General features: G+C 40.9%; 1 protein-coding gene across 4 annotated transcripts in view; it reads right to left on the bottom strand.

The window, feature by feature from the left end:
* Nucleotides 1–3,373: 3,373 nt before the first annotated feature.
* LOC140497142 (lysosomal alpha-glucosidase-like) overlaps nt 3,374–21,462 on the bottom strand; it is a 74,305-nt gene continuing 56,216 nt past the window's right edge. For all 4 annotated transcript variants that reach the window (XM_072597726.1, XM_072597727.1, XM_072597725.1 and 1 more), the window contains 12 exons: nt 21,214–21,324; nt 20,334–20,447; nt 19,603–19,687; nt 19,326–19,443; nt 16,508–16,641; nt 15,841–15,992; nt 11,860–12,008; nt 11,369–11,510; nt 8,636–8,734; nt 7,543–7,707; nt 6,649–6,795; nt 3,374–4,266 (listed from right to left, as the gene is read on the bottom strand). In XM_072597726.1, coding sequence (XP_072453827.1) covers nt 4,204–4,266; nt 6,649–6,795; nt 7,543–7,707; nt 8,636–8,734; nt 11,369–11,510; nt 11,860–12,008; nt 15,841–15,992; nt 16,508–16,641; nt 19,326–19,443; nt 19,603–19,687; nt 20,334–20,447; nt 21,214–21,324 — 1,479 coding nt within the window. In that variant the 3' untranslated portion in view covers nt 3,374–4,203. The remainder of the gene's footprint in view (nt 4,267–6,648; nt 6,796–7,542; nt 7,708–8,635; nt 8,735–11,368; nt 11,511–11,859; nt 12,009–15,840; nt 15,993–16,507; nt 16,642–19,325; nt 19,444–19,602; nt 19,688–20,333; nt 20,448–21,213; nt 21,325–21,462) is intronic.

Genomic DNA, 21,462 nt, shown 5'->3' with positions numbered 1-21,462 from the left:
CGCTTCCATTTGAACTGTCTTAGGAAGATTCTGAGGATCACCCGGCAGGATAAGGTACCAGACACTGAAGTCCTCACTTGAACTAAACTGCCAAGCATTCTAACTCTGGTTCAAAGAATGCAACTCTGATGGGCCGGTCATGTTGTTTGAATGCAAAATGTATGCTTGCCAAAAAGACTATCTTATGGCAAACTTCCATGGGGCAGTCAATCACACAGTGGCCAGATAAAACAATACAAGAACACTCTCAAGGTCTCTCTCAAGAACTTTGGATCTGACTGTGCAACATGGGGGACACTGGCATAGGACCGCTGAGCATTGTATGCCCACATCAGAAAGGGTGCTGTGCTCTTTGAGCAAAGCAAAATTGAGACAGCACAAAGCAAATGCAGGATGTGCAAATTTGGGATATCCACCCCAAATATTCACATGGACTATCTGGGCCCAACCTGTGGTGGAACATTCCAAGCTCGTATTGGTCTGATTGGCCACAGTTGGATGCACTGAAATTTCACTTTATCATGGTGATGTCATTTTGGTCCTCTTTGAAGACGAAGGACAACAGCCAACCAACCATATAACACATAGTCATACACATATTGTCTCTTCTATCATATTGCGAACTCTGAGAGCAGAGACTTTCACCTTTGTATCCCCATCAGTTAGCACAGTGCCTGGTATATAGTAGGCACTTAATAAATGTTTGACTGACTGAACACTGGTAGAACATTGCAATTTTTCATCCTTCTCTCGACAACAACATTGTGCTTTGCACAAAGCAGGTATTTAATAAATATTATTAAATTGAAATGAGTTTCAAAAGGATGAACTATGAAATGGAGAAGGGAGGGACAACAACATTCCTGGGATTACTTATCACTTATCAGCCAGGCTTGACCCCCTTGCTCCTTGTGTGACCTTGGGCAACTCAAGGCCTGTCTGTCTTAGTTTTCTCCCTTATCAAAAAATGTTATGACTCAATGTTCTTTCTCCTTCAGCATTGGTGACTTAATTATACCCTGGGCTAAGCTGAGTACCTCAAATCATGGTTTCATATACACTGGCAACCATTTGTTTTTCAACATTCCCTCTGCATTACACAGATGAGCAGACATGAACACAGAGTACTGCAGTGGCAAAAGGGAATAAAGTCATCATAGAATAGAAATTGGGGAATAGCCCAGGAGCAAGGGCCTTCCTTACCTGGGAGGTGGCAGCTGCACATTAGCCAAGGCAAGTGATAGTTGGTAAAGTGGCTGGGTGGGGAGAGTCAGCCTGGTGAAGCAGGGAATTGGTAATCACAAAGACTTCCAACACTTACCAGCCTAGTAAATCATTTAACTTTTCTGAACCTCCATTTCCTCATCTACAAAATGGGGATCTATCACCTACCTCCCAGGGTTGTTGTGAGGATTAAGTGAAATTCTATGTATAAAGACTTTGACAAACCTTAAAGTGCTATATAAACGTCGACTATGATTATCACTGGGTTTGGACACTGCCCTGAGTTGGAGGGTATGAGTAGAGAGGATTTTCATTTCAAAAGGACATACAAAGTACATACCTAGACTAATTCCAAATAAAAGGGTATAGTGATTAGAATACCAGTTATTTGATTGTTTCAGAAATCAGAGAAGCTGGGATGGAATATTGGCAGCTAGGTGGTACAGTAGCTAGAGCTCCATGCCTGGAATCAGGAAGACCTGAGTTCAAATCCAACCTCAGATATTTACTAGCTGTGTGACCCTGGGCAAGTTACTTAACCTCTGATTGCCTCATTTTCTTCACCGGTAAGATGAGCTGCAGAAGGAAATGGCAAACCACTCCAGTATCTTTGCCAACAAAATCCCAAATGGAGTTGTGAAAAGTGAGACATAATTGAAATGACTGAACAACAACCTACACTAGCTACATGGTCTTAAGCTATTGATTTCAGTCCTCTGAGTCTCAATTGCACCCTCTATAAAAGGCAGAAGATTGGGGTAGAACAGGGGAGGGGAACCTGCAGCCTCAAGGCAACACTAGGTCCTATTGGTTGTGGGTTCGGAGCTATGTGTATGTGCGTCTTTCTACTCCGCCATCTTGGCTCCGCCCCCTCAACACTAGGTCCTTAAGTACAGCCCCTTGACTGAATCCAAACTTCATAGAACAAATCCCCTTAATAAAAGAATTTGTTCTGTAAAACTTGGATTCAAACAAAACATCCCATCTGAGACCCTAGAAGGGCACAGATTCCCCACCCCTGGGTGACAGAAAGGCTGAATCTAGTCTGTGTTGTGGACCCCTTTGGCAGTCTGGGGAAGCTTCTGGAGGGACCCCTTCTCAGAACAATGCTTTTAATGAATTGAAAGGAATGCGATTTTTTCATTTAAAGGTTATTGAAAATAAAGATATAATATTTTCTCCCATCCAAGTTCATGGACCCCTTGAATTCATGCATGTCTATGGCATCTATTTGTGGACCCCAGATCAGGAACCCCTGGGCTAACTACTGGGTATGTATCCCAAAGAAATTTTTTTAAAAGGAAAGGAAAAGGGTCTACATGTACAAAAATATAGCAGCTCTTTTTGTGGTGGCAAAGAATTGGAAATTGAGGAGATGTCCATCAACTGGGGAATGACTGAACAAGTTGTAGCATATGATTGTGATGGAATACTGTTGTGCTATAAAAAAGTGACAAGCAGAATGGTTTCAGAAAAACCTGGGAAGACTTATATGAACTCATGCTCAAAGTAAAGTTCAAGCAGAACCAGAACATTGTAACAGCAATAATGTGCAACGATCAACTGTGAAGGACTTAGCTATTCTCAGCAATATAGTAATCTAAGACAATTTCAAAGGACCCATGATGAAAAATGCTATCCACTTTCAAAGAAAGATTTGGTGGAGTATGAATGCAGATTAAGGGATATTTTTGTTCACTTTTTGATTTTTTCTTGCTTTTTTTTGCAACATAGCTCATATGGAAATACATTTTGCATGATTTCACATATATAACTGATATCATGTTTCTTGACTTCACAGTGGGTGGAGAGGGATAGGAAGGGTGGAGAAAATTCAGAAATTTAAAAAAAAAATTTGTTAAAAAAACACAACCACCTTGATCAAGATAATCTCTAAAGTCTCTTCCTGCTCTGAATGCTATCACCTTGGCTTTCTTTTCAAAGAGGTCCTCAGGCTGGTGTTCTGATGGGAAGGACAAGATGAGAAAAGCCTCTATGCTAGGGCTCTAGAAGACACATCCTAGGATCTGAGAATTAAAGCTGGTGGAAGGGACTTTATCATTTACAGAGTCTCCAAGAGTTTTTTATCATAACTACAACCCCCACAACCAATGGAGGGCACCTGAAGCCAAAGAAAAGAGACCACAAGTGCCTGAGCCATGAAAATTCCTTCATGGACTTCATTTAATAACTTTTTACAATTAACAATCAAAAGAATTACACAAGTATATTTACAATATGATTCAGACCACATGAGAATTCCTGACCCCAGATCTACATGCCTCTCTCTGTGTTCCCCAACCTTTTCAAGGTTGCACAGTTCGATAATGATAAACCTCCCCCCCAAGGACACTGACAAGCCCACCCAGCCTCTAAGGGCTGTCAAGAGGAAGGAGCATCTTCTGTAGGGGATATATACAGGCACTGTTAGGTAATAGTCAGTGGAATCTAGTCAAGAATCACTAGGGTCATTTTTTTCCCCCATGAAATACCATCTTTCCATCAAATCTCAGCAGCAAAGAAGGACAGTATTTCTGAGGTCAAATGAAAAGCAAACACTCCATACCTGACTGCAGGGAGGGACCTATGCCTCTGGATAAAGTGTAGGCAAGTTTTGAAATGGAAAACCCTGGCTGGGGTCCTATAGGGTACCCAACCGAAGTGTGTGATCTGACAAAATCACAGTTCTGGGCCATGAGGAAAGGAGGGGTCTTGGGGAATTGAAAGCCTTTAACAGTTGTTAGGACAGTTGCAGTGTCCACTGTCTGGTTTGGAAAGGGAGGATTATTCCTGAGCTGCTTCAGACAGGGAGACCTTCCAGCAGCTGCATGATGTGATACATGGAAGACACCATGCATCCCCATGTTAGGCTCTTTTGTTATACACACAAACACACATACATGCATACATTTGCACTTTGGAACATAATAAGCAAGGATTGGCAGTCTTCCCCAGTCCTAGGCACAAAGTTCTGGGATCTCAAATCCATTTGATGGAGAAGGACCGACTGAGGTTCAAATTAAGGCCACTCATTCTGAGAACCTGTGGGATAAAAGAATTCATTTCAGTGAGTCACATTTCCTATTAAGTCTCCCTTTTTGACCATCCCCTGGTCCCATGTCAGGCATGACTGATACAACACTGGTTTCAGCAATAGTAAACTATGGTTCTCCTTGCTCTTGTTGGGTAGCATCAGCTACCCAACAACTAGGAGATCTGTGGAGGATACAGCATATCAAAAGGCACCCAGGAATGGAGCACTTGGCTACTTTCTATCAATCAATAAACATTTATTGTCAGTGATAAAGACCTCATTTCTAGAACATATAGAGAACTGAGTGAAATGTACAAAAATACAAGTCATTCCCCAATTGATAAATGGTCAAAGGATATGAACAGACAATTTTCAGAGGAAGAAATTAAAGATATCTATAATCATATGAAAAAATGCTCTAAATCACTTTTGATTAGAGAGATGCAAATCAAAACAACTCTGAGGTACCACATCACACCTATCATGACAGAACAGGAAGATGATAAATGTTGGAGAGGACGTGGGAAAGTTGGAACGCTAATACATTGTTGTTGGAGCTGTGAGCTGATCCAACCATTCTGGAGAGCAATTTGGAACTATGCCCAAAGGGCTACAAAAATGTGCATACTCTTTGGCCCAGCAATAGCGCTTCTAGGACTGTATCCCCAAGAGATCATAAAAATGGGAAAGGGTCCCACATGTACAAAAATATTTATAGCAGCACTCTTTGTGGTGACCAAAAACTGGAAATCAAGGGGATGCCCATCAACTGGGGAATGGCTGAATAAATTATGGTATGTGAATGTAATGGAATACTATTGTGCTATAAGAAATGATGAACAGGAAGACTTCAGAGAGGCCTGGAAAGACTTATGTGATCTGATGCTGAGTGAAAGGAGCAGAACCAGGAGAACTTTGTGCATAGCAACAACCACAGTGTGCAAGAACTTTTTCTGGTAGACTTGGAACTTCTTTGCAATGCAAGGACTTAAAAAAAAATTCCCAATGGTCTTTTAAGGCAAAATGCCTTCCACATCCAGAGAAAGAACTATGGAATTCAATTGTAGAATGTAGCTGATCATTTGTGTGTGTGTGTGTGTGTGTGTGTGTGTGTGTGTGTGTATGTGTGTGTGTTTTGAGTTTTGGTTTGTTAGATGATTTCTGCCACTCATTTTAATTCTTCAACACAGCATGACTATAGTGAAAATGTATTTAATAGGAATGTATGTGTAGAACCTATAGAGAATTGCATGCCATCTTGGGGAGTGGGGAAGGAGGGGAAAATAATAAACTAAGTTATATGGTAGTGTTTGTAGAACACTGAAAATAAATAAAATCAATTAATAAAAATAAATAAATAAACATTTATTCAGCAACTACAGCATGCCAGGCATTGTGCTAAGTGCTAGGGATACAAAAAAAGGCAAAAGACAGTCCTTGCCCCCAAGGAGTTCACAATCTAATGGGGAAGACAACACACAAATATTTACCGTGCAAGTTATGTATAGGATAAATAGGAAATAATTAATAGAGGAAAGCACTGAAGTTAAGGGGGGTTAGTAAAGGCTTCCTATAGAAGATAGGTAGTTGGGATTTATAGGAAACCAGGAAGGTCAGTGGTGAGAACAGAGGAGGGAGAGCATTCCAGGGATGGGGAACAGCCAGAGAAAACATCAAAAACATTTACTTTGCACATATTTTGTATTACATGTATAAATGTTATTTCTTCTGCTATGTGCTGTCTCCTGAAGGCAGCAGCTATTTCATTTTCATATCAGAAATATTTATTAAGTGATTAATATGTGCCAGAACTGTGCTAAGTGATCGGGAGACAAAGGCATAAACAGTCCTTCACCCCAAAGAGCTTACAATCTAATGAAAACAGGTATACACACACACACACACACACACACACACACACACACACACACACACACACACACACATATATATGTGTATATACATATATATATATGATCTATGCAGAATATAATTTTTGCATCTGTATCCCCAGCACCTTGCACAAAGTAGATAATAAATGCATATTGAATGAATGAATCAATGCTTTTTGCAGCAATAAGTTTTAAGACCAGAAATATGGCCCAATTCCCTAAACAGGATAATTGATCTTCTTGAAGGGAAGAAAAGAAAGTCAGGGGAGAAGAAACTCCAGATCATGTAACAGTTGTAACCCAGAAGGAGTTAGTTAAGTGATCAAGAAGGAGAAGGGCTTCTCCAGGTCAATTGGAAATATGTGTGCTCAGAATCAAAGCAGGAAAAAGGGAAGGAGGGAGAGGTACAAGGGTTAGAGAGAGAGTTGGAGCTAGGGATGAGAACTTACACGACCATAAGAGAAGGAAATTGGGGATGACTCAAGAAACAAGTCTTACCTGATTCTCCAGGTAGGAGAAGGGGATTTCTTGGCCATTGACGGTGACCACCTGAGGCTGTTTTTGCACTCCATAGATTGTTAGTCCATCCACAATGATGTAAATAGCTTCCAAATTGCAGCGAAGAACCATGGATGTGAAAATATTCTGTGAATGAGATGTGGCTAGACAATGAAACAACTGTACCAGAGAGCTGAGGTAGGGCCCACATTCTGTCTCTCTCTCCCCCTCATGTTGAAGGGCATGATCTTCTCTGTTTTATGCTCCCTTCCCTGTTCTGGATTGACATAGCTTCTCCTAGGGATGATGATTCCGGAATGTCCAAAGATATTGGCTTCTGTGGCTAGAACCTTTGCTTGGAGATTTTAATCAGGATATTTTCCAATATACCTTATTCTGTTTTCTTCCAATCCATATCATATAATTCATTCAAGAAGCTGAGCATAAGTACCACCTCATGAAGACTTTCATGAGGCCTTCCCTGATCATGTAGGTGTAGGTGCCTCCTTTCTTCCTGAATTACCTTGTATTTTTAAAATAGATTTAATATATGTTTATTTTGTACACACACACACATTGCTTCCCAATATATAATGTGAGCTCCTTGAGGAACAGTTTCATTTTTGTCTTTGTCTTTTTGTATTTTCATAATATCAGGCACATCATAGGCATTTAATAAATGTTTATTATTAATTGATCAGTTAATTCAAGTCTCATCTTCTTGATAAAACCTCTCTTCTCTTTCTTTTCCCTTTCGCTTCTCCAAATTTTTATTGTCCAAATTATACACAACAATAGACTTGTCTCTTGTTCTAGAAAATCAATACTTTCAGCAAGACTGCCTTCTACCAGCCATACAGTAGGTACTTTAAAAGTGATTTAATTTGACGCTACCTGTGAGACGTTAAACACCACATAGGAATAGTTGCCTCTCTCAAAGGTATCCAGGCTCTCCCCATCATCCCAGAAAAGGTCTCCCCAGGCCATGCCCTCCTGGGACAGAGCAGCCACCAGAAGCATAGGGTTTCCACTACTCATCCAACTGTTGACGTCTGGTTTCTGAGATTGACAAAGGGGAGAAAAATCAACCTAATGGACATGTGCTGGGTCCCCTAGTTCTCAGGGCATGGCTGATCATTAAGGTAAGACTGCTCATGTAGGAGTCTGACAATAATGGCTCTGCCACTTATTAACTGTGTGACGTTAGGGGAGTAACTTAACCTTCCTGACCTTTATGATCCTCATCCATGAAATGAGGAGAGGGGACTAGATCAGCGGTGTCAGATTCAAACAGAAACAGAGGCCACTAAGCTGTCCACAGAAACCTCTACAGATAATATAACTTAGTTTTAAAGTGTAACATTATTTATGTTTTATTGAATTTTTGTTTATTTTGTTCAGTATTTTCCAATTACATTTTCATCTGGTTTGGGCAGCTCTTGGAGGTGTTGTGGCCCCAGTGTTTGACCTCTGGATTTGATAACCTAAAAATTTCTTTCATTAGGTATAAAATTCTCTGACTCTGACATAGAAGATCACAGAAGAGTTAATACCTATAAGATTAAGGGATTTATGTATTAAAGGGAAAGATTGATGAGTCTGAAAATTAACGTAGAGCTCTTATAAAAGGAATGGGCCAGGTATTTTCATCTCTACTGAGTACAAACTAGGAGAGGAAATGTATTTAAAGCACAAATGATACAAGCTAGCAATAAGGAAGAATTTCTTGACTGCACAAGATATTAAAATTACCAATGGGAGTCATGGAATCTCCTTCTTAAGATTTTTAAATGGAATAGTTACTTTCATCTGACCAAGGAAGGTCAAAGCAAGAAAATAGACATAATGAACTGTTGTGTTCCTGTGAATACTAGGATTGATGATTAGGGAGCTCCTTATCCCACAGGTGCCCAACAACTCTCGAGGGATGGGGGCAGGGAAGCAGAGAAGAGAATATTAGAATTTCTCCAAGGTACCAGAATCCTACCTGGGTGGGGAGAACAGCACCTTCACGGATGTGTACATTTACATGGTTAAGGGGAGCTGCCAACTTCACTTTTTCTCCCTGGCTTTGCAGAGATGAGCCCTGAGCGGATAGAGACAGAAATAGCTCCTTGAGGTATTATAAGAAATGGGTTTTTTTCAAAAGAGACCTCTCACAGGACTGTTTTCTCTCTGTGTGTGTCTCTCTCTCTGTCTCTGTCTCTGTCTCTGTGTCTCTCCCCCCGCCCCTTATTTCTGTTGGTCTGTCTGTCTCTCATTTGTGACCACAAATACATATTTGGAAAGCGGAATCTGGATATGTGGTTATATGAGGAAACCACTTTATAACTGTTTAGAAACCGTTCTGTTTTGGTTCTGCATTCTCCTCCATCCAACTCATTCCTCAAACAGCTGCCAGATTAATCTTATCTTAGTCATAGACACAATCATATTACTCCTGTGCTCCATACACTTCAGTGGTTCCCTGTTGCCTACCAAGTAAAAATAGAAATTCCTTAGCCTGGCAGTCAAGGCTTTTCATCAGGCCCTTTGCCACTCCATCTTTCCAGTCTTATTTCATGGCTTCCCTCCGTTTGAGCTACACCCTAGTTAAAGCGTACTACTAGCCATCTCCCATGCATAGCCAGCATTAACCCATCTCTGTGCTTTTGCTCCCATCATTATCTATGCTTGGAATGTCTCTCCTCCTTACTTCCAGTTGACTCCCTCTACTGAAAGCCTACCTATCTTTTAAGTAACAGATCAAATGCTATTTCCTCCCTGATTATTTCCATGTGTAATAATCCCCCTTCCTTCCCAGGACCTAAGAATTGTACTTGGTTTGCATCTTTCTCATGTACTTCATCATGTATTATTTTGCAACACAGTTATTTGCATATGCACTGTATCTCCCTACCATATTGTGGGCAGGGACTATGTCTTATTTAATCTTTCTTTCTCTCCCCCATGGCCTAGAATAGTGTTCTACATGATAGGCCCTTAATTCACCATTGTTGAAGTTGTTCAGTAATCAACATATAAGTGAGCAAAGGACCCTTTTTAAAAAGAGAGCTAGGTAGTGTAGGGATGGAGCGCTGTACTTGGATACAGGAAGACTTGAGTTTGAATCCTACCTCAGACATCTCCTGAAGCTATGTGACCCTAAGTCACTTAAACTCTTTCACCCTCAGTTTCCAAATCTATAAAATGGAGACCATAATAGTACCTATCTCACAGTACTGTTATGAGATCAAGTGAGATAATCTGTACAAAGCACTTTGCAAACCTTAAGGCTCCAAATAAATGTTAGTTATTACTAATATTAATAAAGGCAAAATAAGGAATACCAACGAAAAACAGTTGAAGTTTAGCAAAGTACCACACCATAGCAAATCATTTATGTCTGCTTATGTCTTGCTATATTAAATATCCTTTTAAAATTATGTAAATATTAGTAGTCAGTGAAAAACTAAGCATTTGCTTTTATAGGAAATACACTTTATTAAAAAAAAAAAACACAAGCTACTGTACCATTCCTTTAACTCTACTATCTCGGTTTTCCTTTCCTGAAAAAAGTCTAGGCAACTCACCACCTTGTGACAGCCCAAGGTACACCCTAATTGTAGGTACTGAAGTTGAAGGCAAGTGAATAACAAATGTAAGGCATAGAATCTTAGGAGGAAATAATCAGTCTCTACAAGATGGTGTATGTAAGGAGGATTTTGTTATCCTTTTAGAATTTACTTTCTCAGGATCCATGGCCATGGGAATGTCTAGTTTTCAGGTGTTAGATAACAACTCCCAGAATAGTCCCAAGGGTTCTAGCTAGTGTCCCAGAATCGTCGTGACAGATAATCCTAATGAGGCTGTGCCATGAGATTAGGGGTGACATAATGGGATATTACAATGCTTATACAGAATAAGAATATTGCTAAAGTTAACTTGTGAGTTTAATGTTGGCAGGTTGCCTTTTTTGTCTATTGCCCTATAAAGCAGGTGGGTACTGGTCAGTGAGTGGGGAAAATCAGGGGGAACCCATAGGGGAATCTGTGTGAGCCTCAACTGGCACCCATTGAGGCTTGAGGGAATTTAGGGGAGTGCACAAGCTATGCCTGTCTCAATTGATCTCACTGAGGTATAGGGGTAGCTGTACCCCCTTCTCACTGGCCTCTGCGAAAAGGGTGATTAGAGAAGGCTGTAGGAGCTGGTTCTCCCAGCAACCATTTGAGAAGACTAGACTAGAATAAAGCTGACTATTAACCCCTCCAAAGCAGTCTGCCTATCTGACCAGATCAAGAGTGAGCCTGTTAGAGGCTGGAGTCCCAAAACTCCAGTGTTTCCTGTGTGTTATCTGTGAAACAGATGGCTTCATAAACTCACCTAGACTATAAAGTGAGAGGAAATATCACTGTATGTGAGTCCATCTGACATTTTGTGACAATTATGAAACATTTGTATGATACTCTACCATGTTGGTTTGAGGCCCTCTCTACTGCAAATGAGACTATTAAGGAAAGAAGGATGCTAAACTTTCACTTTATCCTCTTATTCATAAGTCTACTGTCCCTCCTGATGGATGTCTGAGGACGAGGCCTCTGAGTACCCTGGGCCCTTAGCCTACGGAAGAAGTTCTACTTGTACACCAGCCTGGCTGGCAATCCAGCCTTTGGCCAAAGATTTCAATCCCCATCCCCAAGCCTTTCCATTTCAGCCATGACCATCTAACTCTGCTACTTACTGTATAATAGTCATACCACAGTCCACTGGGGAAGTAGCCAATCACTGTATCTACACCTGGCTCCAATACAGGAGTCACCAAGAGATTTCGTCCCCATAAGAACTGCCGATCCAGCGCGTAGGTGTTTGTGTCTTGTGGAAATCTGAAGGAAAAGTCATGTACCCACATATCATATTATTTATCCATATGAACATATAATATTTATATAAATATTTCTATGCACACACAAATGTGTATACATACATACATGTGTACACATATGTGTATATATTACCCATACATACTTACTATGTATACTCTTGAATGATTTTCATTCCTCAGCTGTCCTCCCCCCACACTAACTCCTGTCAAGTACAGATTCTCATTATCTGTCAACAACCATAGCATTCCTCCCACACACCCCAACTCTAACCCACTTAAGTCCCGTGAAAGTCCCCAGAGACCATAAGCCACCAGCATACTGTCTCTGCACATCTTAGCCCTATCCTCACTCAAAGAAGATGGGCCTGGCCACAGTGTCTCCCCTGCGGTGGGCATGGTGAAAGAGGGTATAGAGGTATGGCAGCAGCGCATATCGGGTCATAAGGGCTTCCTTCATTGCTGCACGAGCCGGAGGGCTGAATACAGCTGGATCCTGGGCCTGAAGAAATAGAAGTAAATAGAGAGGTAGAAAGCCATTTCAGCAGGACTGGCCCCACCTAGAAGTACACAGTGAAACTTTTGGATTTCAACCCAATCATTCCTTCCTTCATTGATCTGTGATATCAACTCTCTGCTCTGCTCAAGCCAATCCACTTGCACACCCCACAAATGAAGTGGGTATTCCCTACTTCTCTACCTCACAGGGCCCACAATGGACACTCAGGGAAGGTCACACATGCCCTGGATGATGCAGGAAGAGGCGAAGACACCAACAGATACAGGGTCAGTTCTGCCCTCAATCAAGAGAATTAACATGGTTCAAAATTTTTTCTTCCCTTATACCTGCCATTCTCCTACCCTCTCTCCTCTCCATCACGTCATATGGTGGAGTGAGGTGTTCTCTGGTGGTGTCAGTAGCTATGTGTAAGCATCAGATGGGGCAGAAGCTATCAGTCAACAGAGACCTACCCTTGACTCTCAGCATACCTGGATGGGACTAGGCATGCCGTAAAACCATGGGAGCAAATTCAAGTTAGAAAGGACCTTCGAGGTCATTAAGTCTAAATTCTCATTTTACAGAAAAGGAGGGAGGTTTTGAAACCAGCTCTTTCTACCTGCCTGTTTCATTCAGTACTCCATGCTATCTATTCAAAATCCAGCTCAAAACTCCCCTCCTCCAGGAAATCCACCCGGACAGTCCTATACAACTATGAACCTTCCTGTATGTCACTTCCCCTATGTGCCGATATATTCAACAGGGTCAAAGCTAGCCACAATTTTAGAGCAAAAGTTAGTGCCCGCAAAACCATTCCCAGTACCTTTCAAGGTATCATGTCCTTTGCTCACCCATTCTCACCTCACAACAAAGCAAAAATGAATTAAAGAAGGGATATAAAAACTTACTATGGAATGAGTAATCAGACTAAATGTATCACTTTTTTCCAGGAGAGTTTCCATTTTAACAGAGAACAAAGCCCCAAGGGAAAGGAATGAATCAGCAGTGGTAGAGTTTCCATGCTCCCGCAAGCTGGTATGAGTAAGTATTATTTGGGGGTGGAAACCTTGAAATTGTACCTCCTTTCCCAACTGATCATACTAGCCCTGGTACTCAAAGCATTGCTTCCTTCTTGGGCCTTTTTGATATGTTTATGTCCAGTGCTTCTGTGCCTTCCATCCCTTTGGTTTCTAGCTCTAAGGTGCCTCCCATAAGACTGGGCACACAATGGCTGCTCAGGGAGTGTCACACTCATCCTCATCTGATTCTGCAATGAGAACAGAAACCAGAAGATGTGGGAGAAGGAGGAACTCTCACCTCAATCCAAGTCAAGGGGCTCAAAAATTCAGGGAAAAAAAAACCTGAGGTCCAGTTCTAGTTCAATCTCCCTGTCTTTTTTGTAATCGTTTTACTTAGAGGTAGCTAGGTGATACAGTGGATAGAGAGCTGGGCCTGGAGTCAGGAAGATCTGAGTTCAAATCCAGCCTTAAATAAGTATTAGCTGTGTGACTCTGAGCAAGTTACTTAACCTCAGTCTGCCTTAGTTTCCTCACCTGTAAAATGGGAATAATGATAGCACTTATCTCCTCCCAGTGTTCTTGTGAGAATCATGAGATGATATTTATAAAGTGCAGAGCATAATGCCTGGTACGTAGTAGGTGCTTAATCAATGTTTATTTCCTTTCTTTTGTTTTGGTCTACGTTTATTTCCTCTCCTCTCTCTTTGACAATCTGGCTTATGACTTCATCAATCAAAAGAGCAATGAGTTCTTAATTGCCAAATATGCTTGTCTTTTCCCAATACTTATCTTTCTTGACCTCTCTGCAGGATTTGACACTTGACACTGTTGACCACACACTTCTCCTGGATGCTCTTTCCTCTCTGGCTTTTCATCTCTTAGTTTACTTATCTAACTGCTCTTTCTTAGCCTCCATTGTTGGTTTATCATCCACCACAAACCCCCTAAATGAGTTTACCCTAAGGCTCTTGTCCTGGGCCCTTTTCTACTGCTATATTCTTTCTTGGTGCTCTCATAGGTTTAAGTATCATCTTTATTCTAATGACTTCCAGGGCTATATTTCTAGCCTTATTCACCCTCCTCAAGTCCAGGCATATGTCAACACCTACCTACTAGATGTTTCAAACCAGATGTCACATAGACATTTCAAACTCAACATATTCAAATTTGAACTTATTATCTTTTGCCACGAAACCCATCTCTTCTTTCAAATTCTCGTTTCCATCAAAGGTGCCACCATCCTTCTAGTCACTTACATTTGCCCTCTTGGGTGTTTTCTTCAATTCTTCGTTCTCACTCGTATATATATGTCCAACAAGTTATCAATGTGAGAAATGATTATTTCTCTCTTGTATTAATAAGTAATTATTCAAGCAGAACCAAGATTTTTCTCCTTTTCTACTTCTTCATCTAGAAATCAACCAGTGTGGGAAATCTCTTTCCAAGACTTACCCAGCCAAGATGGCTAAGATCTAATCAGACAGTAAAAGAAATTCTAAATTTAGGCTAATGGGTGCATTCCTGCTCATTGTGTCTGCTCAGACAAGTCTGGGAAATTTGAATCCTCCCTTTTGTCAGACAGGTGATATGGAAATTTATAAGTCTCTTTGATCAAGATTTGGGTGATCCAAGTCATGTACCCCAAGGCCCTCATTGTATTATATCCAGTCTCTCATTGTGACATTCATTCTCTCATTAATTGTTAACTAATCAGAGTTGACTGCCACTTCCAGGAATAGTAATCTTTTAATGGCACATAAAATGTGAGTCCACCACCATGAGGGGCTTTTGGTCTAAGAAAGATGGTCAAATGACCATCCTTTTATTAGTAAACATGCTGGCATTATTAATAAAATGATTAAATTGCCCAGAAGATGTCTCTCAATTTTTTTAAATGCCACACCAAATCTTGTCCTTTCTGCTTCTACAATATCTCTCATATCACTCCCCTTCTCTCTACTCACACTATAGTTCAGGCTCTCTTCACCTTTCAGCTACTGTTGCAATAGCCTTCCAATTAGATGCCTTGCCTCAAGTCTCTCTCCTCTCAGTCCACCCTCTTCACAGCTGCCAGTGATTTCCCCTAAAGTGTACGTCTCACTATGCCACTGCCTTACTCAATAAATTCCTGTGGCTTCCTATTGCTTCTGGTATCAAGTATAATCTCCACTATTTGTCTTTTGAAATCCTTCGTAATCTGGATCCAATCTACTTTTCCAATTTTGTCTTGTTACTCCCCTTCCCACATTCTACTGACCTGTGAAAATGGGTTTCTTGCTCTTTCCCAAACATGACGTTGAATCTCCTGTCTATTCCATGGGCTGTCCCCCATGTCAGGAATATACTCTTACACTCTCTCTCACTCTCTTTTTCACCTCTTCTTCTTAGAATTCCTTCTTTCCTTCAATTTACTTAAAAACTCTGTTCAAGAGCATCCTTCTACATTAAATCTTTTTTGATGCCTCCAGGGACTCCCCTTGTATCTATTTTAATTGTATCTTATGTGTACCTGTTTCCCCTAAAAAAATATCACCATGCCTATTTTGTTTATATCTTGTCTAAATATATACCTATTGTCTTTCTTGGATAGACTGTAAGTTCTTTGAGGGCAGGGGCTATTTTTGGTTTTTATCTTCAGATATGCAATACCTAGCACATAGAGAACACCTAATAAATGCTTGCTGATTGATTAGTAGTGGCTCAATAAATACCTTTTTATTGTTGATTGATTGAGAGGGTGTGAGGTATTAGAAAGAGCCATTCAAGCATTCCCTTTGAAATGCTATTTGTCAACCCTGAACTTTTCCCAGAGTTACCTTCACATCTTTGGTATTATGGTTTCGGGCAAAAGGATAAAAGGCTCCAAGCTGCATCCATCGAGTACATAGTTCCTCAGTTGTAGTCCCTGAAAACCCACAGATATCGGCTCCCACCAAGGGAATTCCAAAGAGATTGAAGTTTAACAGACCTGGGAATGGAAAGAATGAGATAACCCAAGATCAAGACTAATGAAAACACAATTAGTATTTGTATATGACATGGGTGGCTAGAGGAAAAAAAAGGACTTTCATTGTTTGGGACTCAGAAAATACTAGGTTTGAATCCCACCTCTCTCTCACTTACTATATGACTCAGAGTAAATCACTGCTTCTTTATGGGTCTCATTTCCCTCTTCAGTAAAAGAGAACATAAAGCTAGTTTCCCTTTTTCTCAGGAGCTGCAAGTAAAAATGAATGAGAAGCCCTTGACACATATTAGTCACAAAGAAACAGCTGTTTGGATTGTACAGAAGGGAGAAAATCAAGGTGATTTCCAAGAGCAACCCACAGACCTAGAAACTCCTTCCTGTTGTAATGAGAATTGGACATGGTACTTTTAGTCATTCTGGGGAATGTTTTGTAGAACATAGAGTGTCAGGCCTGGAAGAGGCCTGAAGTTCAAGGGGTCTGGAGATGACTGGACAGACTTTTGATTGAGTCTTACCTGGGATTGACCAGTACATGTCCTTCCACTCGCTCCTGTTGTCCCCCAGCCAGTGCCCAGAGTAGCGACCCTGACTGGGAAAAGTGGATCGGGAAATGACAAATGGGCGCTTCCCACGGATAGCAATCAAGGCACTGAAAGACAAGAAAAAGCCAATCCACAAGCCAATGTACTCAGAAATTTCAGGGAATGGGAAGTAACAGGAGGGATCAACCTGTTACTTAACCTAAACACTGCCACACTGTTCAGTCCCTCAGTCACAAAGATGAGTCAATTCAACATGCACCTACACTGTGCTAGGCAGGTTGCTATATGCAGGAAATAGAAAGAAAGGAAAAATCAGCCCATGACCTCTAGAAGCTCACAATCTAATGGGAAAGACAACGTGTAAACAATTACGTATGAGCAAGATATATATCTAGAGAAGGCACTAGCATTAAGATTGGTGTGCGGGATTGGGAAAGAATTATAAAAAGAATTTTAAGGAATAATGTAGTCTTTTAGGCAGACACTGTAGTTTTGTTCCCTGTGAACCCTCCTCTCCTCCCAAGGTATACAGACCTTTTTTCTTAAAGAAGTGGTATCTGGAGAAACACAAGAAATGAGATGATTATGTGGAAGTAGTCTGTGTACTTATATCACTCCTACCACTTGCTATATCACTATAGCAAGAAGAGTGATGGATTTTATCAAAAGAGTTAGCCTGGACTATGTCTGATAAACTTAGCCATTCACAACAATGCAAGGATCTAAAACATTTCCAAAGGACTCATGATGCAAAATGCCATCCACATCCAGAGTCAGAATGCAGAGCAAAGCAGACTATTTTCTCTGTTGTTATGTTTTGGTTTGTTTTGGTTTTTCTCATGGTTTCTCCCATTCATTTTAATTCTTCTATGTGACATGACTAACGTGAAAATGTATTTAATAAGAATACATGTGTAGAACCCATATGAGACTGCATGACATCTAGGGGAGGGAGGGGAGAGAGGGGGAGAAAATTTAAAACTTGTGGAAGTGATTGTTGAAAACTGAAAGCAAATTAATATTTTTTTTTTAAAGAGCTAGCCTACATTGGTTAGATCAGAAAATAACTCTCCTAGGTATGTGGGGAAGACTATGTGGAAGGTAGGGATGGATTCTCTGGACCAGGAACACTCCTTAACAGATGGCAACACTGCTGGCTAGGACAGGCATGTGAATAATGGTTAGGAGATACACCATCACAGAGGGAGTCTGTCTACAGAATAACTCTAATCTCTGCTGTAAGCGACCTTGGGATATCTCAAGAGAAGGTGAGAATTGTTTAGGACAAGGGTGGAGAACCTGCAGCCTCAAGGCCACATGTGGTCTTCTAGGTCCTCAAGTGAGGCCCTCTCACTGAATCCAAACTTTAGAGGACAAATTCCCTTAACAAAAAGATTTGCTCTGTAAAACTTGAATTCAATCAAAAGGCTGTACCTGAGGACATAAAAGGCCAAATGTGACCTTGAGGGCACAGGTTCTCCACCCCTGGCCTAGCAGAAAAAAGGTAATGTTGTAGGATCACTGTAAGTCCCTTAGGGACTTGAGCTGTGGGTACCTACAAGTGGAGAAATAGTGCTCTGGTCAATAGGAGAAATCTTCCAAATATCTAGTTCAGGGTTTGAAATAAAAAGAAAAAAATGAGTAGTGGATAACGCACTGGACTTAGAATCAGAGAGCCCTAGGTTCAAATGTTGCCTTAGATACTTGCCAACTGGGTGTGCCTGGAAAGTCACTTAATCTCTCAGTTTCCTCATTTGTTAAATGAAGGGGTCTCTAAGCTCCCAAGGGCCATTACTACTGAAGACATGTTTCCTACCCTACTGATATCTCTCTACCTTGCAAGCCACTCCCCCAGAGACCATGCCCTGGAGCAACTAACCCACTCAGCTCTGAACTCCATAGGACCACACTTGTTCATGCCAGTCACCCTCTACCCTCTCTTCCCCCTTTCTACCTCTTCTTAAAGAACTAAAACAAAATCAACACCACCACTGCTTCTGGAAAGGGGGTTTCATTTGACATTCTTAGCGTTTCACCCCCAATCTCTGAGACTTCCTAGACCAAGACACCCCTCCCTAATAATAATGATAATAATAGCTAGCATTTACATAGTCCTTTCAAGTTAGCAAATCACTTTGCAAATATTATCACATTTTGGGAGCCACTATTCTCCTATGTGTTGCTTCTCAATAGACTCTAAGTGCCTTGAGAAAAAAGGTTATTTCACCTTCGTATTTGTATCTCTAGGGCTTAACACAGTACCTGGCAAATAGCAAATGCTTAATAAATGATTTTGCATTCATCCGTTCAATAAGGGTTACATGAAACAGTGAGAGATTAAAATACTAGATGGTCTCTAAGCATCTTTCCATTTACAGATTTTATGGATGGCAGAGACCACCTATAGTTTCCTCTTTAGGGTCCTCACCTCAGTGCCAATAACAGGCTTAACAGTATCAAGTAATAATGATGCTGATGAAGATGATAAGAATAATGATGGTGCTAGCCCCAAATGTAAGATAATTAAAAGGGGGAAGTAATAGTGTTCATAATAATGGCTTCCTAGTCTCCATTGCCAGCATAACACACCCTACCTCTACCACCAAAAAAAAAAAACCAAAAACTCCCAAAACTCCAGAGGTCCCACCGTTCTCTCTAATGCCAAGATACTTGTTTCCAGCTTATATTATTTCCTATCCATGATGTGAAAGAACAGATTTCAGTTGAGCACCCCAGAGCCAATAGCTTTACCACCATATCCCATCACCAGAATGCCATTTGATTGTCTCACCTGGCAGTGGCTTTGGCCTCCATCAGCCCATACAGGTTATGAAGGTTATAGTGGGAGGACAGACTTTGCTTTGCAGAGGCACAGATTGTCTTGGCAAATAAAGAGCCTCCTAGCACAGCTGACAGAGAAACAGAAAAATAAAAATTATTCACAAACAAGAAACTTCTCATCCAGCCAAAGGCAGTGCAATGGAAAGAGGCTGAGAGAGGGAAGAGGCAATGGGCCTGTGAATGGATGTTCATGAGAGAAAACATCCCTCCCTCCCTCCCACCCTTACCAGGTTTGTAGGGTGGATTATCCAGTTCTCCAGAGGTACAACCATCTACTGAACCATCCTTGAAGTTAGACGGCTCATTCATGTCCTAGACACAGAGATAGGCATTGTGGATTCATGGGAAAGGCTACACCAGCCTACCTACACAGGACTTTAATGTTCATTTTCAACATTAGATGGTTTTAGCCAGAAAACTCTGGTAGCAGAACCCAAATGGGATGGTATGTTATACTCTATCCTCAGATCTCAGCCCCCAGGTATATTCCTGCAACTCAGCTTTAGTTACAAGGCTAGTTTCTCTCTCCAAGTGATCTTCTAGTATCCTCCTTTGACTCTGCCCTCTTAAGGCTTCTTTGGGATATGATGCTCAGTGAGGGACATAGAGATGCTTTCAGGCAAGAAGGTATAAGGATATAAAGGTATAAAAAGGTATAAGGCATAAAGCTATAAAAACTGGTTATATACTAGAGACTCAAAGTCACAGAGTGGCCACTATAAGGAGATTTTATTCATTTATTTTTAGATGAAGGATTTCAAGTTAGACAAGCAAACGTCCACAGAAATGGTAAAAAAATCTTCCAAAATTCTTTGAGATATGATCTTCTTCTGCCAGAAGCACTGTTGCTTAACAGTAATGAAGCATTAATAGTCTATCACAGTCTTTACAGTGTAGAGAAGAGGTCAAAATCTCTGCCCTATGACGCTTTAGGCCCCTACAGAGGGAAGAAACTTACAATCCAGAGTCCATCAAAGGGAACTCTTGCATGGAATAAATTCAGGTTCTCTAGCCACCATTGATGTGTCTCTGGGTTGGAGAAGTCAGGGAACGCAGTGAGGCCAGGCCACACCTACCACATAGCCCAGGAAAGCAAGAATAAATTATCTTCTCCCAAACACCCACAGACCTCTACCCTTTAACCCACTTCCCTTCTTACTCTAGGGCAGGGGTACTTAAGATGGAGTCTATGCACTTGTTTTTTTAAAAATACTTTGATAACTGCATTCTAATATAATTGGTTCCCTATCCCATATATTTTATTTTACGCATTTAAAAACTTTCTTCTGAGAAGGGGTCCATAGACTTCATCAGACTGCTCAAAGGGTCCATGACACAAAAAAAATTAAAAACCCTTGTGCTAGGCAGGTGTGGGGCATACTCTTTCGGTTCTGCAGAGCTTTGGGTACTTTTAGGACATCTTATTGCATCAAACTTAGTCCCCCAGAAGCAGAAAGGAAAAGAAGCATGGACATTAAATTAGTTGTTATTACTTATCATGAAAGAGAATCAAACTAGTCAAGGTTGATAGTGAAATCCTGATATTTAAAGCAGCTAAGTGTTATCCCCAACCTTTAGCCAATTTCTGGAATCTTTTTAAGATCTCTGAGCCTTTCCCTCCCACTGGAGTCACACTCTAGGATTCTACACAAATAAGACAGAGATGAAAGAGAGTGATCACTTCATGTCCTATGGGTCTAAAGAAAAGGACTACAGAGTGATTCCACTGGAAACACTCATTTCCCTAATCATGCCAGATATTTCCCATCATTCTGGGGCTAGCCCATCTCTTGAATGCTATTAGTGTTCTGTACCTGTCCAATGCAGTTTTCTCTCACCTGTCCAATCAATGTCTGTCCATGGGTGTTGTTAATGAAGATCCCTTTTTTCAAACCTTCATCATAAGGTGCATAAGTGCCAGTAGCCTGACTGCTGCTGATGCCAGGATCCTGAAAAGACATTTGGGAAGCAGCAGTTACAATTGGGGCAACATCTGGCAGAAATCTTGACCCTAAAAAGAAATATTATAAACAGTCTAGAAGTTATAGGAGTCCACTGGCCAACCTTCCTTATCTTGAGAACACAGC

Source organism: Notamacropus eugenii, chromosome 3, assembly GCF_028372415.1.
Source record: "Notamacropus eugenii isolate mMacEug1 chromosome 3, mMacEug1.pri_v2, whole genome shotgun sequence".
Classification (NCBI taxonomy): domain Eukaryota; kingdom Metazoa; phylum Chordata; class Mammalia; order Diprotodontia; family Macropodidae; genus Notamacropus; species Notamacropus eugenii.
Note: the sequence above shows the minus strand (reverse complement) of the source record. Positions and strands in the feature narration are given on the sequence as shown.